General features: G+C 39.1%; 1 protein-coding gene across 2 annotated transcripts in view; it reads right to left on the reverse strand.

Moving 5' to 3' along the window:
* Positions 1 to 913, reverse strand: part of NEMP2 (nuclear envelope integral membrane protein 2) — a 37371-nt gene extending 36458 nt beyond the window's left edge. The window contains exon 1 of one of the 2 annotated variants that reach the window (XM_045806357.2): positions 395 to 880. In XM_045806357.2, the coding sequence (XP_045662313.2) occupies positions 395 to 509 (115 nt within the window). In that variant the 5' untranslated portion in view covers positions 510 to 880. Of the gene's footprint in view, positions 1 to 394 lie in introns of both variants that reach the window. The other variant, XM_087862127.1, reaches the window with a different exon arrangement.
* Between the last annotated feature and the right edge of the window lie 10702 nt (positions 914 to 11615).

Raw genomic sequence — 11615 nt, forward strand, 5'->3', positions numbered from 1 at the left:
GTCGGGAGACTGGCGTCAGCCGTGCAAGTGACTAGCTGTGTGACCTCAGACAAATCAAACCACGTCTGAGCTTTGGTGGCTGCTTCTGTAAACGAGGGAACTGGGCTAGACTCTGGACTTGCGGTTGCTTCCACTAAAATCAGAAAAGTGTCCAAATGCCACGAAAGAGACCAGGGAGCCCAAGCAGGCGGAATGGGAGGCTGGGCCTGCCGCGGCTGGCGGCCGCGCCCGCGGGTGAGCCTGACGAGACGAGGAAGCGCCCAACAGGCTGCCTGCTCCTCGCCGCCGCCGGGGGCCGAGAGAGCGCCCGCTGGGCGCCGGGGAAGCAGGAGAGCCCGGGAAGCCGGGAGCCCGTGCGCGCGCGCGCCCGCCCGCCGCCCGTGCCCGCGGTTACCTGACAACGCCGCCGTCGCCGCCTCCTCCTCCTCTCCGCGCACAGCGCCTGCGGGCGGTGTAGACAAAGGCGGCAGCCACAGCAGCAGCCACCACCGCCCCGGGGGCGACCGCATCCCGCCCCGGCACCAGCTCCGTGCCGCTCTGCCGCGGCCCGAGCTTTTGGGTGCCGGTTCGGCCGTTACTAGCAGAAATGGCGCGGGGCCTACGGCGGGGGAGGGAAGGGCGAGACCCGCACGCGGGAAAGGCGGAAGCCCCGCCTTCCCGGAGCGGAGGAGGAGTCGGCACGAAGCTTCGGCGTTAGCCTTCGCGGTGCGGCACGGCTGGCCAAGCCATGGGGCTTCCGGGCCTCGTCTTGCCCTGGGGCAGTTGGGCCGGATCCCAGTCCCGTCAGTCTCTGCGCCAGGGTGGAAATTGTGGGAGGAGGGGGCCACTCTTCTGTCAATTTTGCCCAAAACTTCTTTGCCCCGTGTGTCACCTGCGGAGTTTTAGGGCTGAGTTCTCAGAGGCTCTATGAAGGGAAAGACCTTTCAAGAACCCCCTTTTTTACAAATAAAAGTTTATTTTTCCTTTTTTTATTTTCCTTCTCGTTTGTAACAATAACGGGCAATTTAGTTGCTTAAGTAACACTGACTTGTACGTCTAAGCTCCTAAACACATTTCAGCATAAAGAGGCTGTAAAACGTTCCCTCACCAATAAAACATGTGTTAAAATTAGCTTGCATTAAAAAAAGAAAAATACAGAAAACTGGTGGTTGCTAGAGGGAGGGGGTGGGGGAATGTGGGCAAAATGGGCAAAGGGGGTCAAAAAGTACAAACTGAAAATTATAAATAAGTTCTGGTGATGTACAGTATGATAACTGAAGTTAACAATAATGTATATTTGAAAGTTGCTAAGAGTAAATCATAAATGTTCTCATCACACAAAAAATTTTGTAATTATGTGAGATGATGTATCTTAACTTACTGTAATGATCATTTTGCAATATATACATATATCAATCATGTTGGACACCTAAAACTTACACAATATTATATGTCAGTTATATCAATAAAACTGGAAAAAATATCTTGAGTGGCCTTAATATTGATAATGAGTATAGAACCTGCAGACGTCAGTAAATTATATTGCTTTTTTTTTTTATTTTTAAAGAACAGATCTTCCTCAGCCCCTGAAAACCCATTAATGTGATTCAATATTTCATACTAAACATTTACTAGAACAAAAGTTCATTTCCTCTTTTCTAATTCTGGTCTTCTGCTTAGGTACCTCAGAGAAGTGAATTGTGACAGAAATCATCCTCTAAAAATAACTCGGCTTCATTTTCTCCAAAGGTATGAGTAGGACTCACTAGACTTTCCCTGGCTTCAAAGTAAGGTTTAACCAATTGTCCTCAAATCTCTGGCACCACGTGTATACCCAAAGATGGTTTTGGAAGTTCAGAAATCTCCTTATAAGGAACTCTTCAAGGGGATGAGTTTTACAAATAAACTGCTATTAAACTTCCACCTTGTCTGACCTGAAGACTGTCTCCAGAGAAACAGCAGAACTCTTGATCCAAGTGTGAGGTGTGCACTTGCCTCTTGCACAACAGCTTTTTCTCCTAACCACATTCATTTTGATTTAGCTTAATTTTGGAAGGCACGATGAAAAGTAACTAAAAGAAACAGGTGGCTTCTTGAAAGATAAATGTGTTTTCCTGCAGCAGTATCTGGTAAAGAGCAGGCAACAATATAATAAATTAATATTCAAATTGCTATTCATGTAGCATATCTTTAGAAAATATCTGTAAAGAAGCTAAGTCAAAACACCACATTCCTCTCTATAGGAGAGCAAAAAATATTTTTCCAGAGATAAGAATCTTGGAAGGTGGTAGTTCTGTCACTGGGAGACAATCATGAGACCTCACCTAACTTCCCTAAAACTCTGATACGAAAACCTTAAGCTACTGCGGAAGGAGCATAAAACACTACTACCACAGGGCCATGGCCTTTGCCTTTATTTCTGGAGGAGAGATAGAAGTGCAAACTCTCTGCCCCCGGGGGAGCAGGAGGAAACACTGGGGTTCAGGGTCCTGAACTGAATTGACACAGAGTAGAGGTTGGGAACTTCTGGGAAACCCTCTTTTATTGAAGACACACCACTGAAACAAGGCAGGATTTGTCAGCAATGAGAAAAGGGGGAAGAAACACTGAAAAAGCCCCACCTCTAAGGCTCAGGTATACAGGACTTGCCTAAGAGCAAAGCTGACCAGGAGAAGGGAGAACCCTCTTGCCCCACCACAAGCCAAGCCCTAGCAACAAGCAACCCTACTCTGTACTGAGGAGGAAAAAGAATGTGGGGAGAGATCCCTCTGTAACACTGGCATACAAGAACTGCAGAAAGCTAAGGGACACTACGAAAAACTCTCAGCACTCCAGTTTCTATACTAAGAACAAGGTAATAGCAGAAAAATTAAAATCCTTTAGTACGGTGCACCTGGGTGGCTCAGTTGGTTAAGCATCTGCCTTCAGCTCAGTTCATGATCTCAGGGTCCTGAGATTGAGACCCAGTTCCCTGCTTAGCAGGGAGTCTGCTTCTCCCTCTCCCTCTGCCCCTCCCCCCTGCTCATGTGCGTGCGTGCGCTCTCTCTGTAAAATAAATAAATAAAATCTTTTAAAAAAAAAATCATGTGGTACACCAAAGGATTTATTGTTATAAAAATAATAAAACCCAAACTCAGCTCACCTCCTAACTAGATTGATTTAATCACCTACATTTCTAATCTGACAGAAGAAGAGGCATACTTGTTTCTGGGTATAAATATTTTTTACCTCAGCTTTTACTGTTCTTCTACAAGGATATCCATCATTTAATAAAAAATTGCAAGACACCCAAACCAGCAAAGAAAAAATCCATTATTAAAGAGTTTAAAACAATCAACAAAACCAGATTCAAAAATGACCCACATGTTGGGCTATGATTAATAAGTTAAAGGAGCTAGTGGAAAAGGTAGACAACATGTGTGAACATATAGGACAAGAACTCTAGGAATAAATATACTCATTAATCAAACCAAACCAAAACCCCCTATAAACAGGATGCCAGCAGAATCTTCTGTTCAAAACTTCCTGGAATATTATGCACGCTTGCTTTCTATCTTTCCATTAGAAAATAGAGAAAAAGTCTGTCCATCAGCGGATCAGTGAAGTGAGAAATTTGTAGTTGGAATCACCATTAAACTTGTCAAGAGGATGCAAAAACAATTGTCACTGGATAATAACACCAGCCCATAATTTCTACACCAAAATGGGTGACTGAAAAAGGACAAAATTCATTGCCTCTTGAAGCTGTTGCCCAATTGTGTCATAGATCTTAGCTGTGGACTTCTGGTAAACAGCCCCTGTCCACCTCTAAGGTGGAATGAAGCACTGCAGCTTGGGTGATCTGGATCTCCTAGATAATGAAGAAGTTGGCACTTTTGCCAGAATGTTATCAGTGTGGGTAATAAGTAAATGTTTAGCATTGTGAATGCAGATTCCCAAGACAAACCCTCTGGAGACTGATTCAGTTCATGTGGGGAAAGCCCAAAATGCACCTTCCTAATATGTACCCCAAGTGATCCAAAATCATTAGAAATAAACTTTGAGTTTTACAAGTTTCATGCTTGAGAGGAAGTAGCTTTTTCAGCAAGTTTGTAACCACAGCTAAAATATTGTATGTACTTTATGTAATTCATTTTGGTATAATATTATATATATATATATATATATATATTTTTTTTTTTTTTTTTTAGAGAGACAGAGAGAGCACAAGCAGGGGGAGAGAGAGGAGGGAGGCTATCCAATGAGCAGGGAACCCAATGTGGGGCTCAATCCCAGGACTCTGGGATCATGACCTGAGCTGAAGGCAGACACCTAAACAACTGAGCCACCCAGGCGCCCCTATAATATGATGTATTTTTGGAAAAAAAAAAGTATAATAAAGAGCTTCCTTGGGGCGCCTGGGTAGCGCAGTCGTTAAGCGTCTGCCTTCGGCTCAGGGCGTGATCCCGGCGTTCCGGGATCGAGTCCCACATCAGGCTCCTCGGCTGGGAGCCTGCTTCTTCCTCTCCCACTCCCCTGCTGTGTTCCCTCTCTCGCTGGCTGTCTCTCATAAATAAATAAAATCTTTAAAAAAAAAAAAAAAAAAAAGAGCTTCCTTAATATTATTTTAGTGACCTGAGTTTTTTAATTCCATTTGACTATTTCCACATGGTGTGGAAAAGATTATAATTCAATTTTCAGCCTCTGCATTTTTATTCCTAGAGTTCTTGTTCTTCATAACTAATTAATTTTCTGTAACTGTCATAGGATTATAACCAGTCATTATGAATCAGATGTAAAATTTGGCTCATGTCAGAAATTATTTAGGAACTTTCACTTGGTTTCTAGGTAGGTAGAACATTTAGTTACATGAATTAGAATAAAATAAAGTTCTACTACATTGTGTTCTTTCATAAAGAAAGAATTAGTCCGTTACTGCACTGACACCCGCCAATGATGTAAAAATTACAGAGGCTATATGTCATAACGTTTTCTTTTTAAAAATTCTCATTTTTGATTTTACTTAAAGAGAGAAAATAAACAGCAAACAACAGCAGGCTGTTCAAGACCTATCCATAAAGGAAAAAAGTAAAAATAGAAATTGACTTGTTGGATCATGTTTTTCTTAGCATATTTCATTTAGGAAATATTTTGAAATTGACTTGCCATATACTAGTTTGGAAATTTTAGTAATAATTCATGTCAAAACTAAGAGAGAGATAGCTTTTCAGTATGAATAAATGTTGGGAAAGATTAGAATAAATATAATTTATAAGAAAGATAGTATGTCCTCTAATATCAAATTAGTAAAGCCCGTTGTAAAAAATAATTGGTCAAATTTAATTCAAAACTTTCAATTCGAGTAGAGAGACGTGGAAGTCTTTAAAGTAGTGGTTGTCAAATTTTGGTGTGGGTAAGAGTCCCATCTCCAAACGTTCTTATTCAGTAGGTCCATTGTGTGGCCTGGAAATCTACATTGGTAATTCTGAGGCAAACAGTCCTGACTATACTGTATTAGTGGCAGAAAAAATATTCAAAAGTGATTGATGGTTAGTTAATGGTGGCTAAAAAATAGTATCTAAGGGGAAAAAATTGACATATTTGCTTAATCTTAAAAAAAGAAGATTGAAGAGTTACAGCTTTCTAAGAGTTAATTTAAGGAACTAGGATACAGAAAACTGGTAACCAGTTATTACATTTTCAAAGAGTAGAGCAATCTTTCACCTGGACACCATCCAACCCTACCATTCCACGTCACCTGATTCCTAAAGAAATTCTATCAAAGTTTTCTTTGCTGCCAACACACCCTTGGGAAGCATTTTTAATCAGCCTTTCTCTACAATCTAGGTCTTTCCCCAACCCCCTGCCACTGGAGTAATTTCTATTAAAACAATTATAGTGAAGTAATTATATATTTTTCTTTCATGGAAAGCTGTAAACTACAGATATGCTTATAGTTTAAATTCCTTAACTATCTTCATCGATCATTTATTGACAATGAAAAAGATTTGTGTATGATTCAGGAGCCCTTCAGTTCAGTTCAAACAGGGATTTTCTCTTCTTGCTTTCAGTTCTTGATCATGCACTCACTGCAGAATGTCCCTGGTGGTCACAGTCTATCCGGAAAATTCTTCAATCTATTTCTTTCATGTGTTTTTGGAAAGAACTCAAATATTTTTTTAAAAAGGCATGTAGGGGCTAGGAGATGAAGATAAATGTAACAGTCTCAAATTTTCTTCCTCTGCTTGTATGTTGTCTCTCTGTCTCTGTCTCTCTCTCCCTCTCCAAACCAGATCTAAATAGCCTATCTGTATTTCCAATATTGCTGTCTCTTTGCATTCTATATCTAGAATATATACATCTGGCTAGATCCAAGAATAATATGGAGTTGTTATAAAGATTTTGACTTTCCTTATTTTTCCAGGATGTTAACTGTTGATCATGGGAGTGGAAAGAAAGTATAAGCAACTGTTGGGAAGAAATGTATAATGTTTTATTTGTAATAAAAATATTTTATTTATGAAGAAAATTGACATGAATGTCTATCTGCTCTGACGGTTTCTATAACACAATTATAATTTTTAAATTAGTCATGTGTCAGTAGAGATCATGGAAAATAGAAATAATTCAATTAATATACTTCTAATTTTTGCTAATGTTATTAGTCCTATTTTGCCTGTGAAGTCTATCTGCCTAAAATTAGATATATTTTGCTTACATTAAGCAAAGTCTATAAAGCTAGATGGAAAAAATAATTATGATTTAGTACATTTCAGTAACTTTTCCGCACACTCATTTATATTTCTTTGCTGTGATTTATTAGGCCCTGTCCTTACTGGAAGGGTCAAAAACTCCATCTGTGTATTAAACAATGAAGACATTTATTATGTCACATGGAAGTAAGCCCCAAGGCAGGTTAATTCAGCAGCTTAAGCATGCTATCAAGGTCTCAGACTCTTTTCAGGTCTCTACTTCCCACTCTTAGCTTGTTGGACTTTGTCCATAAGCTTTTCTCCTCATAACTGTAAAGGGCTGCCATTGCCTCCGATATTGGGTCCTCATACCACTGTGACCAGAGGCAGGAGGCACTAACCTCCCTTTCATCTCTTGAATGGGAAGTGGAGCCATTCTTAGAAGCCCTCACTTTGACCCTCTCGACAGACTCCCTTGCTGGTGCTATTAGAAGTGACTAGCCCAGGGCTCCTGGGGGGCTCAGTGGGTTAAGCATCTGCCTTCACCTCAGGTCATGATCCCAGGGTCCTGAGATCGAGTGCTGCATCGGGCTCCCTGCTCAGCAGAGAGCCTGCTTCTCCCTCTCCCTCTCCCCCCACTTGTGCTTGCTCTCTCTATGTTCTCTCTCTCTCTCAAAAAATAAATAGTCCTTTAAGAAGAAGGAGGAGGAGGAGTAGGGGGAGGAGGAGGAGGAAAAAGAAGTAGTAGTAGTAGTAGTAGTAGTAGTAGTAGTAGTAGTAGTAGTATTTGCAGTAGTAGTAGTGACTAGCCCATGCCCTTGCTAAATGGGGTGGAGTGTCTGGGATTTTCGGCCTCCATGGTGGGAAGGGTATCACAGAAGACAAAGACTGGAATAGCAATAGACAGGGGAAAAAATCACTATGGTGATGTTTCTGACAGCTTCCAAAAGCCTTTGGAGGTTTCTGAAAATGGTAGTTGAAATTTATGCTGACTTAATAAATGAGTTTTATTCGTTATCCTAAACTTTGATAAATGTATTTTCCTGTAGAAATTTACACATTGACTCAAAATGGGAGTTGCTTCTATATCAAGTATTTTTCCTACTGTTGCTCTTGTTTGTTGATTCACACAACATCTTTATACAAATCACCGAATTTCCTAAATAGCAAGTATTTCCTATTCTAATGACACAGAAGAAAATTAGACAAAGGAGTATGGGGTTATAATAGGGAAAAGTAAGGAGACAGTAATAGGAATGGTAGAAAAAGAAGAAGGTAAGGGGAAAAAAAGGAAAGGTAGAGTAGACTGAGTGGTGACTATTTGGATGGTCTAACAAGAGAGAGTTCAGTTCACCAGGTCACTTGCCCCTTGGAATGATGGGCAGGGTAAGGCGTTGAGACTCTGGAGGAAATAGAAAGGAGGAGGGAGTTAACTCCTTTGTCAGGCATGCATTCTGCAAGTTAGAATTTGTCTGTCTTAACCACATTGCAGGTGTGTCCCTGGAAATGCATGTTCATATAGGCTGGCACTCCTTTTTCTTTCTTCTTTTAACTTAAAGATATTTTGCTTAACAACGATGCTTAAAATAATCCATCTAAATATTTAAGGCTCTTAACTTGTTTCAGCAATAATTAAAGCTAAACCCATTAATGTTTCTTGGATTTGTTTTAGGATTGAGAGGTTACTCTTCCTGCTTTCCATTTTCCTATTTCACCTGGTTCTTTATTGCCTTTTCCTAGTTTTCTCTCTTTCTACTCTTTGCCAGATACTATAATCACCAGAAATATTATAGGTTCCTTTTAACACTTTATCGATCTTGAATAATACACGACAGAATCTTGTTGAAATTCTCCCCTTGTTGTGATAGGTATCGATTATGTAAATAGGTTTTTGTTGTTTTAATCCTTACATCTATTGTAAAATAAAAGCAGAGAAAACAATACAAAATGAATGTATACCCTATTGAGTTATCATAAGGCAGACATTCTTGTAGCCAACCCCCAAATCAAGAAAAGAATTTTCCAGCTATTCCAGAAGCCCTCCATGTCCTTCACCATTTTCAAACCACTTACCTCCCCCAAAAGTACCCACCATCCTAATCTTTATGGTAATTATTTCCATGTGTTTCTTTATAATTATGTGGCAGAAGTGCACATCCATAAACATTATATTTCCGCCCATTAAATATTTTTAATATATCTTTCAAGTCTCATTCTACAGGTTCATTTTTCCACCACATAGAGGTGTTTTCGTACTCACAGAGCAGTATGGCATGTTCCTCAGTCCTGGGTATTTCCTGAAAACTGGCAGCTGGATTCAGAAGCTTCCTGAACTTGGGTTTTATCTCTTTGGGCAAGATGATAGGTTGTGCTGTGTTCTTTCATAAGGAGGCATATGATGTCTGGTTGATTCTCTTTCTGTGATATTATTAACTGTTGATGTCTGGATCCATTAACTCCCTGGAAGGTTGCAAAATGGTGATATTCAAATTCCATCATTTCTTTTTCACTTATTGGTTGGAATACTTTAAGGAGACACATGTCCTTATTTATTATTTGATTATTCAGTGGTACACAGTTCATAAAGAAAAGTTAGGGTAAAGTACTTGGTTCTTTCCTTCACTTTACTAGTTTTTAAGAGATTAAATTGTTTTTTTATCCACCTCTGAAGGTGACTCTTTTTTTAAAAAAAATCTTATGAACTCATGATTTCAACATATTTGATAAGGTTTCAATCAATAGCAATTACTTCTCTTTTGAAGCTCAACTTTTCCTCTCTTTGGCCAACAGGATTCTTTTCAGGTTGGCTTCTGAGCCCTTTTGATACAGCATACTAGTATTTGATAACTTCTTTGATACTTGGTATCAGCTGTCCGGGTTCATCCCTTACTTGTCTTGCCCCAGACATGGAATCAGTCGTTTCCAGAAGTCCTGATTTTGTTTACAATTTCAAGATCACAGTCTCGGTGCTAATGCCTATTGCTCCAGGGATGGTTATTGTTTCTGGCCTTTTCAGTGGCAAAGATAGGAAATCTATCTATCTATTGATAATTATACCTACAGACATAATTTTATAGATAAATGTACTTATTATACTGATATTTCCAATTAAAATTCAGAACTCTGGGGTTTTTTACTTAGCCTTTTCTATGCTTTTACTACATCTGTATCTCTTTTCCTCCATAACAAGATTTCTGGTTCCCAAGGATACAGGAGATGACGGAATTAGAATATCTCATAATTACTCATCCACATTGTACACATGACAGGCTTAGAATAACAACACATATATTACTACCACAATATAATTACAAAGAACAGCTTAAAATATTTTTTATATGTTCTCCCCACTCTCACTTAGTTTTTTATAGTTGTACTATTTCTACATTATGCAAGAATATAGCTCTTACATATTTATTCACTTTTAACTCTCATTTAATATTATTTCTTCAGATAACTAGGTTTTACTATATACCTCTAATCATTTTGTCTAAAACTCATCCTCTACTAGATTCTTCAGGACGGCTACTGAAAACACTATTCTCTGAGTTCTTACATATTGGTAACTGTTGTTCCATGCCTTTTATGGTTGAAAGTCAGTTTTGCAGGATATAAAATCCTCAGTTCACATTTTATTTCTTCTGTCTCTTAAATATGTTATTTCATTTCCTTCTGGCATAAAGTATAACTGTCAAAGAAAAAAACCTGATGATAATCTAATTTTTTATCCTATAAGTTACTTGGTGGTTATGACGGCATACTCCATGGAATATTCTCATTTTTTTAAAGTTCATTCATTTTACTAGAAATATGTCTTGGTATTGATTATTCTGGGTCAATATTTCCCAGCTACATTGTGTGCTTTTTCAATATGTAATTTCACATTGTTTCTTGTTTAAGGAAAGTTCTCTTTATTTGTTTTGCCCCCTGTTTTGCATCTCTTCTTCAAAGATTCTGGTTACTTGTGTATGAATCTTTTTTGTCCATCTTCACTATTTGTCACTTTCTCTCAAATGTTTTTTAACTTATATTTTTTAAACATTTTGTCCTTTTTATATTTTATTTCTCTTAAGGCATAATCTGTTTAACTATATTTGCTCTTGTGTTCCTTCTAGTTTAGTGTCGCTTCTGAATTTTTTTTAACTTCTAATTGTCTCCTGAATTCTGCCACCTCAGTGGCAGTGTTTTTAAAATTTTGCAAGTTTTAACAGTTTTGATTAACATTTTCATTTCATGTCTTGTGTCATTTTCTTAACGTGTTTTAGCTTCTCTTGAGATAGAAAGTTACAGTTTTGATTTGTTCTGTGTATTTCTTTCTGGTATAGGGATATTAGTCTCTACCCACTATTTTTCTTAGAAATATGCAAAGGATTTGGCCTCAGTAATTTTTTGTTTCTCATTTTTATGTGAAAATGGTCTTTTAGAACTTTTAGTAGGAGATGTGGTTTTAAGTAAGCTTCTCTAACTTCATAAATTCCCTCTTCTGCTATTTTCATGTAGTTAAGAAGGGTCAGCTTGCTTTATGAGATTTCCTGGGCCTGTTGCCTCCCCGCAACACATTTTTATTTGGGTCTCTTTCTATCTTTATGCTGTTGTCTCTGTCCAGCTCAATTTTGGTTCCACTCTCAGCATTTCTCTTCCGTGGGACACTCTGTCCTTTGAAGGGAGCTCTGGCAGGTCAGTCTAGAGAGAGTTCATAGGGCCGACACTGCTTAAACACCTTCAGGCTTTGTAACAGCCTTGGTGCGCTCACCATCTACTAGACTGGGCAAAACCTACCTACGTTTTCCAGGAAATAGTCGTTGCTGTTTTGCAAGTCTGTCAAAGTCTGTTAAGCTTCCCTGCTTCTCTCTGCTTTTCCTGCTCAGATGCTGGTATGATTCAGGTCTGTGGCTGTTCGTGGTTTGTCCTTACTCGTGTGCATTTTGAAGTCTTTGTGGATGCCTTGTTACCTAGCGCCAGTGT

The sequence above is a fragment of the Ursus americanus genome, chromosome 1, assembly GCF_024610735.1.
Source record: "Ursus americanus isolate L20-20 chromosome 1, mUrsAme1.1.p, whole genome shotgun sequence".
NCBI classification, from domain to species: domain Eukaryota; kingdom Metazoa; phylum Chordata; class Mammalia; order Carnivora; family Ursidae; genus Ursus; species Ursus americanus.